General features: G+C 33.6%; 3 protein-coding genes across 5 annotated transcripts; 1 reads left to right on the top strand and 2 right to left on the bottom strand.

The window, feature by feature from the left end:
- On the bottom strand, positions 180–4,406 carry LOC18593722 (WD repeat-containing protein 25). The gene is made up of 4 exons (XM_007021075.2): positions 4,096–4,406; positions 3,056–3,220; positions 2,349–2,833; positions 180–715 (listed from the first exon to the last, which is right to left on the bottom strand). The coding sequence occupies exons 1-4, from the start codon at positions 4,370–4,372 to the stop codon at positions 344–346; spliced, it is 1,299 nt and encodes a 432-aa protein (XP_007021137.2). The 5' UTR covers positions 4,373–4,406; the 3' UTR covers positions 180–343.
- LOC18593721 (transcription factor bHLH123) lies at positions 13,460–16,447 on the top strand. 3 transcript variants are annotated; one of them, XM_018124076.1, is made up of 7 exons: positions 13,460–13,994; positions 14,068–14,689; positions 14,812–14,922; positions 15,026–15,091; positions 15,218–15,277; positions 15,384–15,434; positions 15,552–16,447. In XM_018124076.1, exons 1-7 carry the CDS (start codon positions 13,678–13,680, stop codon positions 15,699–15,701), a joined length of 1,377 nt encoding a protein of 458 aa, XP_017979565.1. In that variant the 5' UTR covers positions 13,460–13,677; the 3' UTR covers positions 15,702–16,447. The 3 variants fall into 3 exon arrangements, with proteins under 3 accessions (XP_017979565.1, XP_017979564.1, XP_007021136.2); XM_018124075.1 differs by having other exon boundaries at positions 13,461–13,994; positions 15,218–15,283; XM_007021074.2 differs by having other exon boundaries at positions 13,462–13,994; positions 14,815–14,922; positions 15,218–15,283.
- On the bottom strand, positions 19,200–23,702 carry LOC18593720 (probable NAD(P)H dehydrogenase (quinone) FQR1-like 1). Its single transcript, XM_007021073.2, has 4 exons — positions 23,559–23,702; positions 20,685–20,778; positions 19,731–19,993; positions 19,200–19,627 (listed from the first exon to the last, which is right to left on the bottom strand). Exons 1-4 carry the CDS (start codon positions 23,579–23,581, stop codon positions 19,396–19,398), a joined length of 612 nt encoding a protein of 203 aa, XP_007021135.2. The 5' UTR covers positions 23,582–23,702; the 3' UTR covers positions 19,200–19,395.

Raw genomic sequence — 27,394 nt, 5'->3', positions numbered from 1 at the left:
TAGAGATGGTTCAGAGCCAGGTATACTAGCTCTATTTCTGCATAGTCTGCTAATCTGACCAATGGAGAGTGAGATCTCTCTGCTTCTGAGAGTATTATGGCTGGATCAAGCCCTGTTTTCATTGTTAAGGTCTATAAGAAAAAATGCACAGATTATGTTAGAGAGAACCTCCATAAGAGTTACCAGAAGACTGAGATATTGTCATTGTCAATGATTTTGATTCTGTTTCACTAGTGCCTTTACACACACAGATGAAGAAAAAAAAATGGAAGATACTGTTTTATACATCTTTGCATTTTCACAGTCGTTTTCTTGCCCTGGGATTAAGGATAAATAAGCTGTCTCACTCAAACACTGAAACATCTCCATTCCAACTGCATGAAGCAATTACATTAGACAAGATGGGATGGAAAGCGACGTCTATACAGGCTTGCTCATATGCCTTCATTTTCTTGACAAGCACTGATGATTGGGAGTTATAGAAGTAGATAGAACCATCTGAGGAACCAGAGACAAGTCTCTCCCCATCCAAGCTGAAATTGCACTTAACTGGAAATCCCGACACTCTATGGCTTTCATACCTTTTATACTTGTCTAGCTTGAAAGGAGGACTTGAAGAAAAAATGGCAATATAATTTCCATTTGATTGGGCCACAAAATAGGGATCAAATGGATGGTACCTAACACAAGGACAGGTGTAGGCTTCTGCATAAACCTGAAAAAGAGGAAACATGAGCATCACCAAATAAGTTATTAGAACAATATGCAAAGTTATCACCTTATATGCATTCATTAATATTCTATACAGAACAACTCTCCTTACCTATATTCTAAACGTTCACCACCATTACCATTGTCACTAAGACAAGACAATAGCATTTAGGTGTATCATGTAAGCCATTTTATATGTTAAAACTTTGTCCATATATCTTATCATGCAAAACTTTGTCCATATATCTTATCATGCTTGTCTTGAATTAGAATATCCATGTGATGAGGGCCAAATGAAAAGATATGCTTGGGACATATCTATATCAAATGGTTAAAGATATATATTTCATACATCTCCTTTTAGATTTGAAAGGGCAACTGAAGTGACGAGAAATTGAACACAACAAGGGTACAGTGTTTTTACATGGTTGAGTGATTACGCATCTCCTCTTCCATACAAAAAGCAATAATTTTGGGCATGCATGTGCATTTTAATGACAGGACTCACGTCAAATTTCAAAGTCATACAACTTGTTAAACCTAACTTAAGTTGATATAACTCAAGACGCAATTATCATACAACTCTCTCAAGAACTGTCAACTTGATTACTTGAACAGCAAAGCTAAGTGCCAAGTCAATAATCAAATCAATGGTTCATTTTTCAAGGTTTCTAAAGGCATTCATTTAAAGTTTGTGCAAAGGTTTTCTATAAAAGCAGCACTGGATCTCTGTTCAATAGTTTAATGCTAACTCTTGCTAAAAGCCTAAAGTAGTATTCTTTCTTTCTATTTGATTTACCTGGTGTATTCAACCCCAAAATTATGGTCATGAGGCTTTTGTGATTTGTGCTGAGAAATTATTAACACAAATGTTCAAAATCTAAGCAGTTATGACCTATAAAGCTAAAGTATGTGTGCTAGATAGGTTAACGCAAAGCATAGCAGACATAATGGCAAAGCATAGCAGACATAAGGGTCTTTTAATCACACAGGCTATTAGACCCCTTGTCTCAGTCTGCAGATACTTTCACTGTGCTCCTTAAAGCATCGGTCAGAAATTAGAACAAGGCAGTTTGAGACATGAAGAAAAGGGAATTGAATAAAGGTATGATACAACACAGATATATGCTGATATGACATTACCTAAAATAGTGGGATCCAATAACCTGACCACACAGTAATAGATAAGCATGCATCCTCACTTGTTGTGCTACTTCTTTTTAAAATATTTGCTGAAAATTTAATACTTACAGCTTATTACAGTTCAATGACATAAGTGTTGCTAATAGACTATTAGTAGAGACTTATGTCATGACTCTACCTACATACTACATACAGTTTTAATTAGAAACAAATTTGTGAGATGAAACAAAAGTTGATATGGAAGACTTGTGTTCCATTTCTGTGCAAATAAAACTGATTTAAAATCTATTTTAAAGTATCTACTCATTTTTGTTTGTGATATGCTAACCATCATAATAGGAGCCTATGCTAAAAAATGCAGTGTAGCAAAAGGCAATATATCTAGGTTGGAGGTAGCCTTATGATAACTTTCTGCAACAAATATGAGGTGGAGAAAGCTCTACCATAAAAATCTCAGTGATGGAGAGTAAATGATGTTGAAAGGCATCTCTAACCTGATTAGACAGCGGAACCTGCCTGGAGATGTCCCAAACAATAATAGAATTTTCACTGACATTACCCCCAGAAACATCACTGGAAGATACAAATTGCTTCCCATCAATGGTGAATTCAACATCAAGAATTGGACCCAGACCTCGAATGTATTCATGCACCACCTGGCCAGTTCTAACATCCCACAATCTGAGTCCACCCTTTGATCCCCCAGAAAGGAATAGGTTTGAGTTATCTGGATGGAACTTTATAACTCCAACAACTTGATTATCTTTAAAAGTCTGCGTTTCAATTCCCTTTTCAACGTCAATCAACCTTGATGAACAGTCATATCCACAAGAAAGCACAAATAATCCCTGCTGTGACCACTTAACATCTTTCACAGCAGCATTGTGAAAGCTAAACACACGAGCTTTCTTCTGATCTCTGCTCCATACATTCCATATGCAGATTGTTTGATCCATCCCAGCAGAAGCAAGAAGATGAGCTGTAAACTAACTACAATGAACAGATCAATAAGGCCAGTGGCTGATAATTCTATGAAATAGAGTGGCACATGCAAAAAGAATGATGTATGAACTGACACTTGAGTTTAAACAGTTAAAGCGGCACTAAGAAGTTTGAACCAATAGAAAAAATGCACTAAAACAACATCCTTGCAACTAAAGAGATTAAACTACAACAACAGTTTTCAAAAATAAGAGCATACCATGAGTTGGTGACCAATGAACAGCATTAACAGCTTTTGCATGGCCACACAGAGCTACGGACAGCTTTTCAGGAATTTGACTTAACTGTGTATGGACCTTTGGTTTATGCTGCAGTGATGAGAGAATATGATGTGGAAGATCCAAATCTGAAATGCTTCCCAGACCTGAAAACAAGAATTTACTGTATCAGCTGTCAAAGAGACAAGTTTCTATGACTACAGTAAAAGTTAATCTGGACAGAAGTGAACACTTGATGAATAAGACAACTATGCATAATCCTTACTGTTATTGACACTACTCCATAAAAATTAAGCAGTCTTACACAGTCCGACTTTCCTCCTTTTCACATCTCTCTCATTTGACTTGACCCTCCATCCGAGAGGTGCCAATTACCAGAACAAACCTTATTAGAATTTTGTTTCTATCATTCAAGGATTTCAATCAATTTGTATTTTGCTTCCCTGACTTTGTTCTGAAGTTCCAATCTTTTAATGTACACGAAAGAAACACAAGCAATTCTAATCAAGCCATAAAATAGATAAGTAAAATACTACCGTATTAATGCAAAAAAAAAAAAGGAGAGGAAAGCTTAACATAAGATCCATCAAAAAGATAATGGGCACATGAAAAAGGCAACAGTCAATATGGCACTTGTCTTTGAATGAGACTATCCATTATACAAGGCATAGAAAATAGAGTGTAAGGCAATTGAGCCTCACCTCCTCCTTTCCTAAAGCTATGAACTAGCAACTTGACATGAAAAAGTCTAACTTCTTGCCACATAGAGTTCCTTTTTGAGCTTTTGCTCAAATGGTCATCACCAATTCTATCCAAAATTTCTCTACTCAGTTGAAAAAAAAAACAAATTAAAATGAGCTTCTAATTATAAACACTAATTATTTCATCAGTTACATCACTACCCATTTCCCCTTTTGATCAGTTTTCAACCAAAAAATCATCAAATCTGTAACTTTAAACCCAAAAAAGAGAAAAAAAAAAACCGTCACCAATAAAAGAAGAAGGAAGAAGCAAGAAATACCTGGCTGAGGGATGAAATGAGGATCGTTTTGACTCAGGTTCGGTTCAGCAGCCCGGGGAACCGAACCGGAAAGTGCTCGCTCCCTCTTAGATATGTATCTTCCGGGAACCGGAGCTTCTTCTCTCTTTTGAAGATCCACCATGGGAAATGGGTATTCGGGTTTGCGCCGTTTCGATGGCCGGGGGGGATGGTAGTTATAGTTTACGGGCTTGGGTTCCGGTTCCGATTCCGGTTCGTCATCCGAGATGTTGGAGTAAGCTTTGCAGAGAAGATCCATGGCTGAACTGAATAGAGTTTCTTTTTCCTTTTCATTGCCCCTTTCTTCCAATCAAATAAAGAGCTCCAAATTGGGCCAATTTGGAAAGAATTGGACACAAATTGGGCCAATTTGGTGAGATTTTGTTTTGATCTTTGATCTTATAAAAAATGGGACCTAAAATGATTTATAGTGCCAAATGGGCTACTAAATCTAACCATTTTGGACCAATTTCCATAAAAAAATGGACCCAAAGGTTATTTACAAGCCCTAGTTTTGCTAAATGAACCCCTAATATATCAACCAGTATGGGCCAATGTTCATCTTATTGATTTCTATATTTTGAAGTTGGATAAATGATTTTGAGTGATCCATATCCTTGGAGTGAGTCATAGATTTATGTAATTGATATGATTAAAAGAAACTTTCCTTGTCTGTGTTAAAATGAATAATGTATAAGCTCATTTGCAGGGTTTTTAAATTTTCTTATTGATGTATAATGTATAGAATCTATACACTGATAGTATATCAAAAATAAATTCATAATATAATAACGTTTTTAAAAAACTATTGCAGAAATGAATGATGAATGTAAATTCGACGATGCATAGACTTTTTGAGGGTATGTTTTTCTCAATTGCAAAATGAAATTTGCAGCATTTCCTTTGTCTCCAAATCCCAATCCCATTATATGAGCCATTGTTTTTGAGCCCTAAACACTTTATATCTCATCTTTCTCTCAAGCCTTGATGAAGCTGGTTGAACCACAACATGAATCAACCTTCCAAATTCCATCATCAATCAATCTTTTCATGGCCTATGTAAAGCCCACATTGCCATGGAAGTCAAGCTTGTAAAGGTTCCAAAAGAAAGAAAAGGTTAAAGAATGAGTTGTGAAGAAACTTCGAACTAAAACACAAGTCCATGAAATTCTTGAATTGAACCCTTCCTCCAAGTTAGAAAAAGTTAGGATTCTTTTGCAGAAATAAAAAATATATGGGCTAATGAAGCTGAGGTAACCCAACATCAGCCTCTTTTGAGGTTTTTTTTCCCTTAATAAATATGGGTCTGAACAGAAAAAAAAATGGGGGATGGCCCTAAACACCAATCATGACAAGAGAAGAAAGAGAATATATGAAGGAGGACCATCCAATCACTCTTCATATTTCCATCATAAACCCTTCAATAAAAATAAAAAAATGAGCCCTCACTTTTTCCAGGCTCCCCATGGTCCTACTCTTTAATTAGAGATTTATAAATAAAGAACAATAATAGAGAGCATCCTTTGCTTTTGTATAAGAATATAGGTTTCTTTTTATTGATGCAAATATGAGGTCATGCTGTCAAGCTGTTGGCCTAGAAACTAACCCATGTGCCCTAACCCCCACAATATTCTTCAAGTACTGTACATTCTTCGAAGCAGTTTTGCAGCAATGACAGATCCCAACCCAAGTTCCCAACTGCCAAAATGATGGTACTTCATGGGAGTTTTGATAGGATAGCTCTGCTTCATTCATTGTCTTCCCAAAGAGACAAGAGTGTTTTAGAAGAGACAATGAGGGAAAAATGTTGGAACTCAATAATTGAATAGTACTTGATCATTTCAATTATATGTAAGAAGATAAACTAAAATTGCTTTGACATAAGTAATAGGAATTAAGATCAAATTTTTCATTGAGTTTTGTCATTATACTTTCAAAAGAGTATCTTTTTTTTTTTAATTTAAAAATCAATGAAATTTGAAGATATAGTGATGAAATTCAATATTGAATCACGATATTGTCACCAATTTAACTTAAATATTTGACTAACTAATAATATAATTTTCATTTAAATCGAATAGCGTAACGTGGGATGAACTAATAAAATATGTCAATTTGTCATAAAGCAAATAATATCGACAATGAATGTTATATGAGAAAAAGAAATGTTTCCTCTGATTTTCAAAAAGTTTGTGAATGTTTAGGCTTTCTCATCTTATTACAACTATTCTCCAATATATTTATAACCCCAAAGAAAGCAAGGACAAAGAGGAATTGTAGGACAAACCGACCAAACCAAAGAGAAAAGAATGGTTTTTCAAATAGGGACAAAAAAAAGTATAAGAGGACAAAGCAATGAAACAGCATTCAACCCAAGTCTTCAAATATTGTAGGATTACATAACATGGTTGTGATGGGTGTGGGGGCCAATAACAAAAGAAAATTCAATTCACTAAAAAGAAAAGAAAATAAAAAAAAATAAAAAAAATATCTAAAGGAATGTTTCATCAAAGAGGGTCAAGATCCATGTCAACCCCACCAGGTGGGAGGGCTAAGTAGGTGACAAAGACACATGTCCACTAGTCAATTTGTTTATTCACTCATCATCTTTGTATTGACAAGATGACCCTTTAATATATTTTAATTTCTTTTTCATGGTGGAAATTCAAAGTACAATTTTCAAACCCCATGAGAATTTCAACCAAAGTCAATGAAAAGAGAGATGGTCGTTTAAGGCACAAACTCTTTCTTACAAACTTGTCTTGTTTTCAAAGTAAAACTAGGATTTTTTTTATATAGATAAGAATGAACATCCAATGAATGATTTTATGAAACCCCCTAAATTGAAATTGTTGTGCCCTAAGATAAACCCTAAAATTGAAAGTGATTTTAGCCCTAAATGATGGGATTATAGCTTGGAGGGGGAGTTGGTAAGGATGATTAGAATTAGGACAAGGTGGGATTTAGATATACATTTGATTGATTAAACAATGTGTACACATCTCTGACTTTATATTAAAAATTATCTTCTAAGAGAATGTTGAGTTAATTGAATACTATATTATAGACTATGTTGCCATTAATTAGATGTTACTAGAATAAGAAACTAGGGGATCTGCTTGCCTTATTTTAATATATATATAAAAATAATAATTAGGGTTGAATTATTTCAAGTTGTTAAACATTTCTATCCATACCCTCTTGTCTTTTTAGGGGGAGAGCCAACAACTTTTTAAAGTTGGCAAATGGTCTTTTGGCTATTATACGGATCGGCGCAGTCCATTTGATCAAAGTGGAAATCTTAGTTGGTTTTTTGTAGGAAATATGAATCATGATGAGTGGGGTGTAACGGCGATATTACACTATTTTATGTCAAGCAAACCAAATTCATATATATTTATATATATATACAATAAATTTTTCCCGATAATACGTGTATATACATATATACATAAATAGACAATTCTTAAATTTAATTCAAGATATCGATTCAATAAAGGGTTTGAATTAAAACGTTTAAATTTTACAATTGAGGTGGCGTATGTCTTTTGATTTGTGAAAACAAGAGAAAATGTTGAGTTTATCTTGTTGATGTAATCCAAATCGTACATAAAAAAATATAAACAATTTTGTACATTCAAAACATGGTCTTATTAATTTTGAGAATGGAAATGAAAAGATCTAAGGGAGGGCTTAGAGTGTTTTATTTTCAAAGAAAATCAACAGGTTAAATCAAAGTCACAAGGCCACGAATGTAAGCCACTTATATTGCTCCTGCTGGTTTTCAATCCTTTGCATAAGTCAATCGCCAAAATTATATCAGTTGACTACTGTTAAATGGTTAGAATTTATTGACTTATGACTTAGCAAACAGATTGTCTCTCCTAGCATGAATCAATCACATCAAACTAAGATGTATATAGATATATATTTCTAAGTGTTTGCTTTGACATGCTCCATTTTATTAACCTTTAAATCCCTTTCAATTTTATGATCTAGGTAGCTAAATTATTATACTATTGGTAGTTGAGAGAAAAAAGTAAACCCTATTCGTCACGATTAAAAACATATCCACATATACGCGTTGAATTGGAAAAATTGATAGACTTTTAATTATGTATATCATAACTTTCAACATTGTCCGCGACGAACTCATTTAATTAATTAATTATATATAAGCATGTTTATTGTTTTGGGGATTGACCAAAACACATGGGCCATAAACAAAGCCAAATCCCTTCGATGCTAACTTATTTGTAATTGTTTTTTGCTTTGTGTGTATTCACTTTGATTATGAATCATTAAAAAGACCCCACAAAGGTCAGCTTTGTAGCTAAGGAGTCACACTCTTTAGTCCTTCCTTCACTCGTGTGGCTTGTCCCCCTTTGATTCTCTCTTTCTCTTTCTTATGCAAGGGGTCACTACCTTGTGTCAAAATTATAGGTGAAAGTCTTCCATTTTGTCTCTTAGCACACCATAAGCTTACAGCAATCTGACATCATATTGTCATTAGAATGATAAATTTGGAAGACAAACATTTCTTCTTCAATCTGTCTTAGAATTAGAAGAGATACCTCAAACACCCCCATCCAATATAGGAAGAAAAAAATCTTCTTTGATATATAGCTTCGGATTGATATACTCTTCTTGTCTCTTAATTATGTTATATTCTTGACATTCCTCTCTTTGGGCAGTTGGTAATAACCCAAACAAAGGATGGGGGAAATGTGAAAGTTACCAAAAGGAACCAAGACTGAGATGTGAAACTCTTTCACATTGAAACACATAGTACAATTTTAATGGGTTACACAAATTCAGTATCCGAAAATGACAGGCTGCCTCCAAAATACACTAGGCGCAATTTTCGCATAAACACAGTCTGAAACCTGCATGTTAGGGCAATAATTACATTTCCCAATAGGACTTGGAAAGAAAACTTTGTGTTCTCCACATAGTGGGATGCTTTTCTTTTGTGCAATTTTCACCTGTGTGTAATGTGTGTGCACGTATGCGACTGTTTGTTTAGATATATTCATGTTTTCATATATTCGTGCAATATATGTGACCCAGGGTTTGCCGTCATGTCATTTTGTACTTATCTCCATTTAGGGTTTGCAAAATTCATGTTTATTGCATGATTCAAGGGCTTCTCATGAATTGAACAAGTGATATTTGGGTTTAGTATGTTGATGGGGACCAATGAAAGAAAAATACAGCACATGCTATTGGAAAAACATTGAGTGTTCAAATGATCTTCAAGTGGCTGCTAGTTGTCTTTCAACCGATGTCTATCAAAGAAAACTAAAAGATATCTATACATGGGGATGGCAACAGGTTCTTTCACAGAGGAATGAATCTCTCTTTTATCAGAAGGCTTTCACAACCCAACCAGCTACCACCACTAAGCCTACAAAACAAGTTTTGTATAAACAACTTGTTAAAATATTCGATAAATAATGTGGCACCGAGTCTATGGTTGGATTGTTCACGACAACAGACTCAAATTGATATTTATGTATTTTCAATTAATTTTAAAAAATAATAAGAATGAAAGAAACAAGTAAAGATCCTAGAAAAATCATTACACCCTTTCGACCTATTTTGAGCACTTTCACCATAATGATGATCTAAATTGTCAAAATCTCTCTTACGTATATGCACAACCGTGAATATTAATTAATGGGAGATGGCATTATGAGTTTGAGCCTAAATTTTCTACCCAAAGCCTCTTGCCTAGCATTCAATAGACATTAACAAAATTTCCATGCACAAACTATCCATATACTATGTTAATTTGTACTTACTTCAAAAAAATATATAAAAAAATATTTTGTCACATTCACTTACAAAAAGCACGAATAAAAACTCCGCCGACAATACAGGAGATAATTTTTCAAACATAATTATCAGAAAGAAAATAAAAAACTAATCTTTTTAATTGAAAGGTAATAGAGAATTTGATTTTGATTTTTTTTAAAAAGGAAATAAAGTAATAAAAATAATCTAATCATGACAAATTTATCTAAGCGTGTGAGAATTAAAAAAGACCTAAAATTATTGTATAGAATATCTAGAAGAGCAACTTGCAAATAATGTGAAACTCTATACAACCATTATAAACATATATCAAATATTTGATATTTTAAAATCAATCCGCGACAATTCTCAAAAGGAATAAATTATTGATATGGATAAAAAAAATTTAAAAGCCATATTGTAGAACTCGTTTTTCATTTACGATATTGAATTCGCTCACACGCACATGCAAATATCATTATCTAACTTATTATCTCTTTATTCGGTGCATTATGTGTTTTATTGTCTAAAAATAGACAACAAAATATAATCGATGTAAGAATTGAAACAACTTATTTGTCTTCGAATTTAAATTACCAAAGAGAAAAGTTAGGGTATGAAATGGTTGTGTAATATGTTAATATTAATAGTATATTTGTTGTTGAATCATTGAATTTATTTAAAAAAAAAAGAAAGAAAGAAAAAGAAAGGAAAGAGGAGGACGATGGGTACGTGTAAACGAGGGTAGGGGAAGCAAATGATTAGGAAGGAGGAATAAAAATGGTCATTTTCGGGGCTCTGACTCTGAGGAAGGATGTGGGGTCCATGTGTCCTGGCACGCGCGCACGCCGCGTGGACCCCAGTCGTTGACTTTTGGTAAGCTTCAAAGGTCATATGAAAGACTAAATAAATTAATTAATTAATTAATTAAAGATTGGTAATGTTGAAGTTAGCGGTGGTAGTACTACTAGGCTACTAGTCTTGTTTTAGTCTTCTCTTTGTCTTTCCTCCTCTTTTCCTCTGCCGCCTCTCAACCACTCTCTCAATTTCCGTTTCTCTTTTACTTTCTTTTCTTTCTCCCTATATATATATTATAATATATATCAAAATTATTATATATCTTATACACCGTCGATGTATAATGTTTTGATCGATAACATTTATATAACTATTATTGTTTCGGTTATTTTTCCATTAAAAGATACAGAATTTTCAAGTGATATTTTGTATAATTATTCATGTTAACTATTATATCACATGATCTTTCATATGATCATTCATTTTAACTATTATGTCACATGATTGGGTTTATGTGATAAGAATTTTTTAAAAAATTTTTAATTTTTTTATTTTTATTGTCACGTGAACATGATCACATGACAAAGCAGTTAATCAAATAACTGATGATGTGAATTGCAAATGTGAGTCTCGTTATCTTTTAATATCTTAATGAATAGAATAATAATACTTGCAAATATTGATGATAAACAAATGTTACTTTCTAAAATTAAGTCTTCGAATTAAAATAAAAAAAAATCTTGAAAATTAATTGACCAAACGAGTAGGGTACTTATATGAAATAATCGTTCCCGAAATTAAAAACTTCTATCACCGATATATAAAATAATAATCCATAATAAAAACATAAGAAATATATATATATTAAATTCGGAAGTTTTAAGAATCTCAAGTTATTTATCATTTTATTAAATTGGGATGACATGTGCCAAGAAAATCTTCAAATGGACTATGAGACAAACCACATGGCTCCTGTTGAATTTAATGTATAACAAGCCATTGAAAATGACCTAATTAGTTGCTTGTCAAATTCCAAAATTATTTATTGCTGACTTTTAATAGGTGAGTCAATGCATGCGATTAATCTTTATCCTTGGACCCCCCAACAAAATAAAAAAAAAAAATAATAGACTGAATTTGGGATTAACCATTCACTCATGATCTGTGGGTAAGAATTTTCAACGTTTACATTCCTAAAAAAGAAAAGGATCCATTCACCATTACCAACTCTATCTTCTTAATGGTCAATAACTAATTATGATGATCATTTTTCAAGACTTAGTTTGCGTATTAATTTGACAACAATTTCTTTCATCAAATGCTCAAAGGAGTTTGTCTAAGATTATTTCGAGGTTTTGATAAACAGGGCGTTAAAAATGAAAGATATATAAAAATATTTTTTATAATTTATAATCATATACTACACGAATATTCTTCATCCGTGAGGCAAAAGTAACAACTCCAATTACTTAGTTTTAATTCGAGTGATAAGAGTACGGTGGGATTTGAATAAAAATTTTAAGTTCAAGTCATAAATGTTCCATGCTACACAAAGATAGCACAAACATAAAGGACGGAAAATCTTGAGCAAGGTCGAATATAATCATCATTAATTAATCAAATTAACTCTCACAATTTATAATCTATGATAGTTAAATGAAGATAAGGGATTAACTTGAACTCTTTTCTTGTTTTCGGAAGTTAAAGTACAGCCATTGTTAGACAATGGATTCAAATCCAAGTTCAACTTAATTATTTTAGCTAAAACAACAAGTGTAGTTAAGTTCTAACTTAATTACTTCTTTCTCTCTTAATTCATTCTAATCCTTCAATCTCCTTATTCATAACTTATAAGGAAGTGTGCTGGTCTGAGATTTGATCCTACAACATATATATATCATGAAACTAATCAATTTGTCTTAGATAATAACTTGTCATCTAATTTTTCATTTGTTTGAACTATAAATTAAGACAAATTTATTATATCAACAAATGCGACTACAATGGGGTACGAGACAATGATATTGAAAATTACATGCTATATATTATTTATGATTTGATTGGTTTTTGTGCATATGCTGTTTTAATCTAGCCAATATATTAGTTTTTTTTTATTTTGGTTTTGGGAATTTGAATTTAACTTCTAATTAGCAATTTTAGTACTATGACTATTAGCTTGAATGGTAGCTGACAACAAAATTGATGCTAAGTTTGATAAGACTGCAATATCAGGTCACCATAGTTCTTAATCCACAGATATTTAATCATGAGTTATATATGATCATTTTCATTAGGAAACATCTCCAAAATTAACCCAAAGTGGAAATTTAAACATATATATGTATATATTAATAGTACAAATTATGATTATTATCTATACAATGGTAGTTAAATTTGTATAAGATATTAAGATAATAACATTAAAAATTACTACTGTTTAAAGTAAAATTCTTGGTGTGTGTGATTGGCTGATAGGGTAAAGAAGACCCTACATACACTTTATTATTGTTTTTTTGGTAATAGTTCCAAAAATATATTCTTCAATCAAAATATTATAAAGTAATAATGAAATATTCACAAAATAAAAGACTGTAAAAATATAAATATATATTCTTAAGAAATTAATTTCAACTTTAACAGAAAGTTAAAAGGCATCTAAATATAAAATGAAGAAAAAACCAAAGAAAAATTCAATTTCAAAATGAACTTTCCCCTTGTCTAGTTGTCTTATCACCCCCTGAAATGTCAACCACATTCCGGTTACTTGTTTCTCTATAGTACTTCCAATATTAAGCTGTTGAAAGCTTTGGCTGCTTTGTATATATACCCTGAGATGCAGCGAGCCGTTTTCTATCATTTTATGCAACCATAAAAACCCTCCAAGCAAACCTCCCCACACCCAAAAAAATCTCAATCAAACACAAGTCTCTCACAATAGCAACCATAGCGCAGCAGCTGAGTTGTTTAGCCATGGCGGATGAGTTCAATACAGGAACAAACTGGTGGGATTCATCCAGGACTAATACCCGGTTCGACGCGGCTGGCTCTTCTTCTTCATCATCCGGGCTAAATAATAGCTTGGGGAGCTTTGGATGGGCAACTGAAATGGTTGACATCAAGGCAGCAAGGTCTTCCATGGATTCCGTCTCATCAGTTTCAGGTAGTTCAGTTGTTTTTCAGGATACCCCAAAGCTCCAAGGTGTACCTGATCATCCTCCTCCTGGTGATTTACATATGATGGGGTTAGGACTTTCTTCTCAAGCTATGGATTGGAACCAAGCTTTGCTGTAAGTGATTTTCCTTTGTTTTAATTCTCCCTTTGAGTATTGGGAGTATTAAAGTTTTGTTATGTTTTGACAGCCGCGGGGATAAGAGTGAGAGTAGTTTTCGTTCCATGCTTCAAGATAACTTGAATTCCAGTGCAAACTATCAACAAGAAACGGCTGGGATGGGATCCTCTCAAGTTCAGTGGAGAGACAAAATGTTTTCTGGGGTTGGAGGGGATGCTTCTGTCAATGAATTTAAGCAAATCAGCAGAGGTTTTTCTCTCGATCAATCACAGTTTAGTCCCCATGGAAGTTCCAGTGATAGCACCGTGACTTGCCAGGGTTTGCCTTCCAGTTTTCAGATGGATTCAACAGCTTTGTATGGGAGTCCTTCAACAATTCTGCAAGGACTATTGGGGTCAGAAAATCAAGCACAGCAATCTTCGTACGAGAACCGTTCAATCAATTATCAATATGGAGCGGCAGCTGCAAGTTATGGAATGAACACCAACGAATTGTTGCCTTCATGGTCTAAAGTCCCTCAATTCTTGAGAAGTTCACCTCCAAAACAACATCTCCATGGTCAGTTACATTTCTCCAACAATGCCCCTTTCTGGAATCCATCTGCAGCGGCTTCCATGACTGATGTTAGGCCTGGATTTTTCCCATCATTGCAAACCCAATTTCCAACAGGAAATTTCGATGAAAAACCAAAGGTAAAAAGAAAAAAAAAACCAACTTTATTGAAGAATCTTTTACTACCATTTTTCTATATTAGGGTTTGGAATATTTTGTATTAAAAGATAATTTTTCAATTTTTTTTTTGTTCATATGTCAGCAGAATATATCCGAAGGTCGGGACTCAAGCACTGTGGTGAAGAAAAGTGGGAACGAACCCGCATCTAAAAGGCCTCGAAATGAAACCCCAACACCTTTGCCAGCTTTTAAGGTACAATCAGTTTGATATAACGTTTGACACACAGGGATTTTCTTTGAAGCTTTCCTCTTTCAAATAGAAATAGATGACAATTTTTATAGCTTTGATATCTTAGGTGAGAAAAGAGAAGATGGGGGACAGAATTACTGCACTCCAACAATTGGTTTCACCTTTCGGAAAAGTGAGTTTTTCTGACCATCCTTTCTTTTTTTTTGCTTTACTTTCTTATACAGACTTCATAGATATCATTTTGATTTGAATTTCAGGAAAGCTTATTGTTTTTCTTTTTTATTATTATTATATGTAGACTGATACAGCCTCAGTGCTCTCTGAAGCCATTGAATACATTAAATTCCTCCATGAACAAGTCAGTGTAAGTTCCATGGAATATGTTTGTTATTATACAGAAGCAAAACACATAATATTTTACAATGTTCTGATCAGGTTTTTTTTCTTTTATTATATACTATCAGGTTTTAAGTACCCCATACATGAAAAGTGGAGCTGCCATACAACATCAGCAGGTATACAATATTCTCTTTAATTTTCTTGGTATATTAATATATATATTTATGATTCTGTTAAAGAAGCTACATATCTATAGTTTCAGATAAATGATGAAGCATTTTGCATTAATGCAGAGTTCTGAGAAGTCCAAGGACCCTGAAGGGCCCAAACAGGATCTTAGAAGCCGAGGGCTATGCCTGGTGCCGGTCTCCAGCACTTTTCCGGTGACACATGAGTCGACTGTGGATTTCTGGACGCCAACATTCGGAGGAACATTCAGGTAGAAAAGGAAGGATGGAAATGGAACAGGTTCTCTGCAACTAGTGTATATTCTTATCAGGAAAACCCTAGACAAGTTGGGGTTGATAAGGATCAAACTGAAAGGAACAGAGAAAAAGAAAGCAGCCCACATTTGAGTGTCTAGTCCAGGATGGAAAAAGAATGCAGAAGAAATGTGAAGAATGAAATGGGAAGAGAAAGGGAAAGAAAAGGAAATGAATCTTCAAAGAAGAGGCCAAGAGGGGCATCAGCTTAAGGCCAACAACAAGCAAAATGATGCAGGGATTTGGGCACTGTAGGGGACCATTGGGAAACATATTAATTTTGTTTGTAATAATTGAGGAATTATTATGATTAGGGGGGTTGGTTAGGAATATTGAAAATATTTGAGAATTAAAGAAACAGCTGCTGATTATAGGAAAAGTTAATTTCAAGATTAATTTTAGATCAAAAGAAAAGAAAAATTTGTTGTCAAACTAATAGCTGATGATCAGAGGTTAGCAGAAGAAGAAGAAAAAGAAGCTTTTGTTTTCTTCTGTTGCCAGTATTGTGAATAGAGCTGGCACCACCTATAATTCACGAGGAAAAAAAAAAAGAAGAAGAAAATTGAAAGAATAATTGAATTCTTGAATTGATGAGAAAGGAAGTGAATGTGGGGGGATATGTCATTTGATTGGAAATCTCACTTTTGATTATGTTATTTGTTTGGAATATGTTAGTGGAAGTCAGAGGGTGACCCACCTCAGCTCCTCCTTTCAGTCTTCAATTTCTTTTTCTTTTCTTTTTGAATTTTATATTAATAGAGTAATAGTATCAATTTATATATATAATTTTTAATTTCTTTTTTATAATTGGAGGAATGTATGTACAGATGCTATCAGTCATGCTTTTGTGCTTTCCAATTGAGTGGTCACATTGAGGAGCTTCCATTGGAAGGTAAAGAAGAAGCCAAATAGTATTGGAGACCCTTTGGAAAAAATATCCTAGATAAGAACCTATGGGGGCCTTCATACATCTCCTTCATACAAGTTTTATTTGGAAAGAATTGTGTATATATATAGGTTATGAATGGGATGTTATTTGATTTCTATGGCTTGAGGAAAAGCTTAGGGGTGCCTCATGATTAATAGAGCTAATTGAAAATTTCCAAGAAAAACCTACCATTGAGAAAGAAGAAAAGAAAAGAAAAGCTTGACATATATATATCTATTTATATATGTATATAAGAGACTAATCATGAAGAACTTTATGAGATTCTACAATCTAATAATCCTCTCCTTTCTCTCTCTTTCTTTTTTTCTTCAAAGTAAAGAATAAAATACACTAAGAAAGTAAAATATCTTTAATCTCATAGACCAATTGGATTGGTATTTCTTTACTCCTACTCTATATAGTTGGCCCTGAACTTTTATATCCATTGGCTAAAAGGAGGAGCTTTTGCAACATATCTTCCACAGTGCCCTTGGATGAGCAGTACTCTCTCTGATGATCAAAATTACACTTTATAAAGTTGAAATTTAAATTTCTCAACCAACATATCAACTTTTGTGAAAAATTAAATAAAAAAATAATGAAAATGTACCAAATGATCAAAAGCATCTAGGCATTGATCATTGTTGTGTTAATATTGTATTCCATGTGATCCCCAAGAATTTCATAGACTTACTTTTAAGTCTATATTTGTCATATCTCTAAGAAGTTCTTCTTCTTTTATATACTTTTTCCTGGTATTGAATTTTGCTTTCTTTCTTCTGTCATGCCAAGAAGTTTTCTGATACCATGGTTGGCAACTTGGTTCTTTACATCAGAGGAATTAGTTCCTATTCTGGACATTTCTTGCCTAACAGCATAATTGCAGGATGGTTTGTCATCACACACTCAGGCATGTCCTTCACACATGCATCTCCTGGTGTAGTAGACGACTTGGTATATATGCTTCACTTATACCATGCATTTTGCAGAGATAAAAAAACAGAAGAGAGAGTACTAGGGATGAAAGAACAAACTAGTTTCCATTACAATGTGTAGTGAGTTCCCTATAGCTAGATGTTATAGCCACTTGATGACAAACTAAAGAGGAGGTATATGTATGTAAGGCCCACCCCCATGGATTGAATTCCAAGCATTCTGGATTTTGAGTCTATCCCAAATTAGTTTTTTGGCATGACATGTTAGTCCTGTATCCCTGCAACAATCATTCACTTTTCATGACTATGCCACTTAAAGCTCAAAGCTTCAATGTTAAGGCCATCATTTGGATCATATTTGAAAGATATTTTGTTTCCCTCTAATATGATTTCATTGATTGGAAAACTTGTCTTGAAAGTTCCCCCTTACATATACTTTTCTTTTGTTTTTTCTGTCATCCAATGCTGAAACATAATGATAATTAGGCATTTCCTAACAGAAGAATGTTATCCTAATTGGTGCAGATGAGAATAACCAGATTGGAATCTAGTATCATTAAAGCCTGGAATGTTTTGTTGCAAAATTCCAATACCTTTTTACCCTTTATTATCTTGGTGAATCCTGTATTTGTCAAGGAGTCAATAACTTGGGATATATTCCAATGATAATGCTTCACTTTTACCTAAATGTTACTTATTATTGTAGGCAAATTAGACTAAGCACGTTTTATCGATCTACGATTATACTGTGGGAATTTAAAATCAAATCATACTTTTAATAAGAATGAAAAATTTATTAAAATGACGACAAATACTACCACTACAAAGATGAAATGTAGGTCAATTTCAACTTTGGGTGAGTGGTAATCAAGTTGATGGATACTTTGCATCTTCATCCCTGAATAGTAGTATTTTCCATCCTCTCAGTAATCAAGTTCAAAGTTTTATCTTTCTTTTGCAGAAAGAAAAAAGTTAGGTCCATATTAGGTTTAATCCACACAATTTGGTAGACTCTTCTATCATATTGCTTCTTATAAAAAGCTGCCTTTGCAAGCTAGAAGGGTCCCAGGAATGGTAACCCACTAATGGCCTGGGAGGTAGGGGGAATAACAAAGCAAGTTTTTAACTGATCAAGGTCTGAAACAAGGCTCAGTTACCGACAGTTTGAGCCTAAAAGATTGTTTTCCTCCACAAAAGTTTTAGGATGATGCCCTAGCATTTCTGTATGTCGTTTGAGTTTTCTTATCCCATTTTCAGAGAGTACGAAATGAATCGAATCTAAAATTCTGCATGAGAAAACCTATCCGCAAACTCAAAAACCACTCGAATCCGAAACGGGAAAAACCCAAACTTAAAATGATTTGAATTTGATATTAAACCAACTCAAAGTTATAATAACCTAAACTTAAACATTATATCTACAAGAATTTGATTACTTATTTTATTCTAACTTTATCTTGAGCTTAAAATGATTTGAACTTAAAAACGATCTAAACCCGAAATGATCCAATCTGAATCCGCCTGTTGCGACGAAAAAACCATTAGACAGAGCAAAGATCAAAATTACATTTTAAGAACTGTCGTGCTGGACAAGTATAGTACAGATAAATGAGCAAACTTTATCATTAACCAAAACCATTGGAAGGTGTAAACACACATACAAGCATATACCCAATACAGGAAGAATTATTTGTTTTGCAAACTTGTAGAATATAGGCAATTGACATTCTAGAAAGAGGAGATGAAAAAAATATGAAAGGACAAATTGTGATTTTTGCAGTAAACATTGAAATCAGGCAGCTGCCTTGAGTTTCTTGGCAATGCCGGCGATGTACTTCCCTTGGTGGAAAGCTTGTGCCAACTCAAGTTCAGATGGCATTCTAGTTCCATCCCCAGCATAGGTTCCTGCACCGTAGGGACTTCCACCTTTCACTTGCTCCATCTCAAACATGCCAGCACCAAAGGTGTATCCAATGGGAACAAATATCATCGCGTGGTGAACAAGCTGAGTGATTGCAGTCAACCTGTGATGAATTCCAGAACATTCAGATACACGTTAGGTTTTCATCGTTCTGTTTAAGTTTTGGGTGTCTTAAGTCCATTATACGATAGGGATATAGAACTTACGCTGTAGTCTCTTGTCCACCACCTTGAGATCCAGTGCTATAGAAAATACCAGCAGGTTTTCCTGCAAGTTGCTGAGTTCTCCATAGACCTCCAGTTGCATCCAGAAATGCTTTGAATTGAGCAGACATCATTCCAAATCTTGTTGGGAAGCCAAAAATAAAACCGTCAGCCTCTGAAAGATCATGGGGTGTAATAATTGGCACATCACTTTTTGGCGGTGCGCTCATCTTTCCAAGAATCTCTTCTGATAGGGTCTCAGGGACCTGTACAACATATATACCAAAGTTATTTTATTAGCCCTATCAATTCTACAAATGCTTTCTAATAAATAATCCAGGAAAGCCCTTCCCTTCTAATGAGCCAAGAACAACTAGTTACACTCAACATAATGAATTTGCAACAGCTGGACTTTGCAAAACTTGCTTAAACAATGAAAGGCAAGGATGGTTACACAGACTGTCACACCAAGAAAGGCAACACAAAAATTAAGCATAACTTCATCGACAAAGAAAAGCAGACCAAAAACCACAAGAAGGTTAAATATGCAGTGCCAAAGCAATGGGCAATACGATATAAGATAACTGTAAGATTTCTGATAAGGAAAAAGGTCAAGGGTTCTCAAAAGGAGACATCAAAATGTCTTATTTTTAAAATCACTAACTAATTAAGCCCTTGGGAGGAAAATGGAAGCATTTGAAAAGGAGGCTGGGAAAATATATACTTTGGAACTGAGTATGAAACAGTTGAGACCAAGCATAGGTAATGACTTGTAACCTGACAACTTGTCAATTTACCAACATTGAAACTTCTGGACAAAAAGACCATTAGATTGCAGTTTAACATTTATTTAACCTTTTCTTATCCATAAATAAATTTCTTGCTGCTTTTAGTTAGCCTACACTACTACAAAGAAAGCAGGTTATTTGACCACAGCAGCATGGTGCACATTCTTACCTGCCATAGTTTGGCTTCAACACCTTCAACAGATGCAGCCCCTTTCTTTATCTCCTCTGCAAGTTTTTCCACATGTCCATACATGGAATAGTATCTGTAACAGCAGTGAATATATTTGATTATAAGAGTTCATTTATTTAGCAAGAGAATTAAGCATAACTGAAGCTGGCAGAAAAGGAAAGGATTATAAAGAAAAGAAACAAGAACTTAATCACACTCAAGATGTAATCATAGCAAAAATCAGATGTAAGTTTTTAGGTAAGAAAAGGGACGATAACATGTGATACATTATGGTCATGAAATTTTGGTTGGTAAAGAAGTCGTTTGGCAATCATTATAAAACATTATGGTCAAAAAGTTTAAACTGAATCTAAGACCACCATTGGACCACTTAGTTCAAGTCAGAAAACAACCTGCCAGTCACAACAGGTTGACAAATGCTGAAATCATAATAAAAAAGATAATTCAACCACCAATCAGCAAGCATTGATGTCTAAGTTGAAATCGCACAGCAAGCAAATGTAACAATCAACAAAGAAACCCATCAAATTTCAACATTTAGTGTGCCAGCCCATAAAACCACAACTTTGAGTCCTATTTTGAGGACAAATGGGGATACACTAGACTGTCAATCATGGGCATATCTATAACTCTAAGAGTAGGGGAGCTTGGAGATCAAAGCCTCGATATATTTGTGGCAGAGCCAAAATCAGGAAAAGGGACCTATATAAGTGGGTCATATAAGCAGCAAAATTAAGGATACATGCTGAGAAGTGCCTCTGTCAACAATACACAACAATTATGTGGTCCCAATCCAGACAGAAAACGTTGAATTAGTCAGACTCGAGCAGAAGCAGAAATAGACATAAAGCCAACTGATAATATCTGCTGCAATGGATATGTAATACAATTTAAATCTCTCCTAATAGCTTTGTACTCTCCACACCCACCTCTTCATGCTCTAACCTGCGCAACCTGCTCACAATGGCACACCAAATTTTCCTAATATCAGAATATTGTCTCTCATTACGACTGTCCTATAACAGATAACCCAACCATCCACAATCATTCACCCAGCTTACCCCTAACATCACTTTTCATCTATGGATAATACAGGGCACTACAGGTGTGAATGCTGCCACAAACTATGAGTTAGCATGAGCCAACTAGTATCTAACTAGCCGATTTAGCGTATAATGGTAATTGCATAGGGCAGAGTTAATCGCTAAAATAAGGAACATGCTATGCCTTACATATCACCTTATGATGAAGGAGAATTATTTTATTTATTTCAATCAAAATTAGATGCCAGATGTTGCATGGGAAGGATGCCGTGAAATTTATCTTGAGTCAATTGCACACGAAATCAACAGGTGCCATAGCTTTCAAGTTCCAAAAAAAAAACAGATGAGCACACGGTAAGTATATGGTGAAAGCATTCACAGGTCTATAAAATGCATACAATCTACAGTAATTATAGTAAAGCTGTAAGCCTACCAAAGGTAAGTCCCATATAGTACTTCACTGAAACATGGCACTAAATGTCCTTAAACACATTACTACCATTCAAATATGTTTGATTTCTTAAGAACTTACTCTGCCTCTCCCCACCCCTGCACAAAAAAAAAAAACTGCTGGCTTCACTTGAACCCCTCTTTAGCCTTGTTTATTTAACTCTTGCAGAAAAAACACATATGGAGCACCCAAACCACATGCAAACAAGTAAACAAGATGACAACACAGACTACAGCGCGTGAAATTGACTCAAGCATACATATCTGGAATGGTTGTGAGGTACATGCTTGATTCATCTAAACCCTGTAAACATGTCAGTTAATAATAAAAAGCAAAACCCCTTAAACTCGACAACCTACCATCAAAATATTGTTCAAAAAATACAAGTTTCTTACGCAGCTTATATGTCTTAGTTAACACGTCATCTCAGACAGTCAGACAAATAACTTTTTAATGCAAACAAAATGTCATCTTTGCTACAAGTAATAACACACATTACAAAAAGAAAAAACCCAGATAGCATGAGAAATTCAAAAGCCATATCTCCTACCAGAACAAAAAACATAGCCTTTCTTAACTCCAATTCTATATGCAAACATCCAAGATTTTCAACAAATAACTAACAATTATATATTGTCAACAATTTCATGGTTTTGTGACAGAAATGCTGTTCTCGACATTTTCATTTCCTTTCGTCTACTCTTTAATGAATTCATTTTTTTCTTTTCCATTTTTCTAACGTATCAACTCAACACAAACAGAATTAGACTGAACACTACACTTTAATCTAAGAATTGACCTCATTGATCTTGCCTCAGAAAGTAGCTAAATTGATCACATTATTAACTAAAATTAGATGAAGTAAAACCTAAAACTACCGGCACCCAACAGTTCTAAAGCTAATTCTTAACTAACTAACAGACTGCAAAAATCAGCGGCAGGAGGAAAAAAAAAACTAAATTGATACTGCATTTTTCCCGTATCCAACTGGAAATTAAATTTTAACTCAAACCATTAAAAATCGCATTTTCCAGCTCCTGCAATCGCAATTATACGATAGGAAACTAACTTTCCCAATTATTGTAAAAATTAGTGAAAAATTCTAAACTTTCTGTTCAATTATAAGTTAAAAAATACAGGAAAAAAAACTTATTTCTACAGACTCAAATCAAAGCAAATAAACATACACGGTAAACTTGAATTTTTTTTTCAGAAATTGAATCAAATACACGCTTAAAAAGAGAACCAATCAGAACTCAAACTCAACCAAAGTAAAGATAAAAAAACAACAACTTTTCGCACCAAAAAAAATCTAAAAAAATTAAGAAAAAAAGAGAGAAAAAGGAAAAAGATACATACACAATATACACCTTGGTTGCCATTGATGAATTCCTCTAGAAATCACTAGAAAATTCTCTGTTTTTTCACTATTTGTTTTTTTTTTTTGGCTTTTTTTTTTTAATTCGCTAAAGGAAAAACGTTGACGAGTGAGGTAAAACGGAGGAGCCGAAAAGCTGTATTTATAGTTGCACGGTGGGGTTAATTTATATTATTTTTTAAAATTTCTTAATTAGTTACTAATTTCTTGATTAGTGGATACGGCGACGTCTTGGAGGGGTTTTAAATGGGGTTGGTGGTTAATTTAATGGGAATAAAAAATTAATAATATTTAATTAATGATGAGATGTTGTTGTCACGCTCATCATCATGTGGTCGTTACACAAAAATCTAAATACACTCCTTTTCTAGAAGGTTTAATTACCTTTTAATTTCTTTTAATATATTTGTTGGTCAAATTTAATTCTTTTTTATTTCATATGGTTTGATTATTATAGTTTTAGGTGCATTCAATATTTTTTTCTTTTATTTTATTTTCGATAAATGAGTCTTGACAAGTTTTATAATATTTTTTAATATACAATTTTAATTCGTATATATTTTTTTTAAAAATCTCAACGGTTAAGATGAACGATAATCTTATATCACAATAGATACTTAAAATTTTGATTGCAAAGAATTTTTTATTGTTCAAAAATAAAATTATATTGAAATATTATAAATTTATACTTTCAATTCAAATGATGTATTTATTAAGCAACAAAAAATTCGTAATTATTAATCTAATAACCCACCCAATTGTATAAAGAAGAAAGAAGAGGTCCACCTTAATCCAGATTTATCTCGACGTATTCATATTTATAAATTCAATAACCTATCTAATTGTACAAAGAAGAGATCAGAGATCTACTTTGATGTGAATTCATATCGATCTTAATATCTCTCATGAAAATTTTATATTAATAAAAATTTGAGTAAACTGTAATACTACTTGTTATAAACTCACATTTTTAACTGAATATATATATTTATTAAATAAAAAATTTTTATTTATAAGCTGAAGACATATTTTGTTTTTTACTGATATCGAATTTGTGACATAAGTGAGGGGAGACAAAATGGATGGTGTCATAATGCATATGGACAAATCTTGGAGGTCACGTGGTGAAAATGCAAAAATCAAGGCCGTTGGATTTGGTTTTGGATTAAAACCTTTTATAATACAAGAGGATTAATGGAATTAGGGGTCCAATGATAAGGATTAATTGGTGGCACATCCCACCCAATGCCTGCGTGACAAAAACGGGATGACGTATCACATGCTACATGCTGATCCAATTTATAAAGGGTTTCGAATTGACATATGTGCCCCACTTTCCCCAGTTAACTATAAAATTTAATTTCTTTGACAAACCTTTTTTTTTTTGGAGAATTAGAAATTTTGTTCGATTAATAAATTTGATAATAATCGGCATAAAAATTTAAATTTTATCGATGATTTTTAGTTAGTGTTAAAAATTTATTTATCTCTGTCATAGATAAAATTCAAATTGATAGACTATTTTTTTTTAATGTTATAATCAACAAAATTATAAACGTTAATATTTAAATTTGTAACTTTATATCTATTATGAGTTAAGATTTTTATTATTATATAAAAAATTATTATAAAGTGTAAAGATAAAATAAAAAAATAAGAAATTAAGCATAATAATAATAATAATAATAATATATTCAATATTTGAATTCTTAATTGGTTAGTGCAAACCATTGTCTTATTCACTTAGGCCATTCGAAAAAGTTTTGAATTCAACAGCATTGAGAAGCCAAGTCACACCTTTGGTCAACAAAATCCAACTCCCTCCGTCATCCATTTGATGCTATCCAAACAATTGTTTTGCATGGTCCAATGGTCCAATCCCGTAACAATCATTTTCCCAAAAGCAATATTTTATGTTGATCTTACGGTTCTTGGGTCATTGGTGTTCTCTTACCTAACTACAACAGAATCAAGGGCTTCTCAGCTGTCACTTGATTAGCATTGACAAAGAGAGATGAGGAACTCCTCATGAGTATAAGCAGTGTGAAACATTGAATCAAAGGGTATGTCACAATATATGGGGCCATATGGCAGCATTGGGTTGAAAACAGAAAAGAAGGAAGAAAACCCAGAAATCTCATTAGGCTTCTCACAACACAAAACTCGATGAAAAGGGAGATGGAGATGGTTGATTCTTCCAGACCTTTTAAAGGAGAAGTTTGATTTTTTGCCCATGACTTTGATGGTAGTCTTTGTCACATTTTTCTTTCCTGACCCTTTTCGGGGGTTCTCCAAAACAAGAACAAATTTGGCCATATATACTGAAAAAGAAAGGATGCGTCTTCCCCTTGAACTAACAGGAACCTCAATATCAGAATTCATCATCTTTCATAATTTTTTCCCAGAAGAGAAGGCCCACCCCAAGAATGGGAAATTGGCTTTTGCTTCACGGATCCCTCACCGTGTCATTCTTTTTTGCCTTGTTGGCGTGTTTACAAAGTTAAAGGAATTTGACAAGCTGTCTCCCTTGCTTATCTCTAAATTGATGTTACCTGTATAATTAAAACAAAGACAGATAACAGGCAAAAAGTGGTCCTGTATTGGCAAAAAAGAAAAAAAAAAATTGCATATACCTGGAGCCATCAGGAAGTTCTACAGCTGACCAGCACTTTCCTGTTACGTGGCTACTCTTTTGGACTATTTATTGTTTTGGATATCAGGAATGACATCTAAAGAATGGGAGGCTTGAACAAGTCCTGGAATCTAATTTCAGGATGAGAAATGAAAGCTGCTTCTCACCCTTTAATTTTTTTCTAATCTTTTTCTTTGCATTCATTGTTGGTGAAAAATTGAATGTTCAGCCTGGAAATGGTCAGCATCAACAACAAGTTATAGCATTTGCAATCATATTCAGTTCTATCTTCTTTAAAAAAAAAAATAGTTTATGCTTATCCTTTCCAAGGGTGATAATCCAAAAAGTCTCTGTTCAAGCCATCTCTATGTGATAAAAAGTCCAGATGTTCACATTTGAGGAGGCAAAATTGTAGAAATCATGAAAAATCTTTTGAGTTTTTAGTGGACCCATTTATGCCTTTCACATTAAACAGGATATATCTGTGTCATTTTTCCATGAAAAATCTGTTGGAACTAAAATTTTCTTGATCTGTCACTAAATGTTCCTGTTTTGGCACAGAACCTTTAGTTATAAATGATTGAATTTGAAAGGCTTGTAAATCCTAAAACAATTCTTGGGTTTTATACAAGGCCTGGGAAATATATTTTGCAACAATTTTCAGCATACCTTAATTTTGATTACAGTCTCAACTTTGCTCCCATGTTTTAGGCATCTGAAGTTCTGAACAACATCAGACCAAGAGGTTTATCATGGTTGGTCTTTGCTAAACATACCTTACCAGGTATTGATGACAGCTTTGTTGGTGGTTTAAAACAACTAGAAACTGTTTACCAGAAGAATTGAAAAGTTTGGTCTGATATCTACCTTAGATATCACCTCATTGTAACATGTGGGATCTGCAACATTCTTAAAAATCTTACCTACTCTATCAACAAAATGAATCAATATTCCGCAAAACGTTTGATGCTACATTTTATGATCAACATTCATGGTTTGAGGGAACAGACCTTGCCATGGGACCTACATCACGGTTTATGGTTAGTGTCATCAATTCAGCTCAAGTCCAGTCGTAGACGGTTGATCATTCATTCTTTTAGTTGCATTTACATGACTATGAACTGTGCACAACTTGAAACAGTGAAGAAGTAATATTCCTGACCGACGATTTACAAATGATGAGAT

This window comes from Theobroma cacao, chromosome 7 (genome assembly GCF_000208745.1).
Source record: "Theobroma cacao cultivar B97-61/B2 chromosome 7, Criollo_cocoa_genome_V2, whole genome shotgun sequence".
In the NCBI taxonomy this organism is placed as follows: Eukaryota; Viridiplantae; Streptophyta; class Magnoliopsida; order Malvales; family Malvaceae; genus Theobroma; species Theobroma cacao.
The sequence above is the reverse complement of the archived record's forward strand: the minus strand, read 5'-3'. Positions and strand labels throughout refer to the sequence as shown.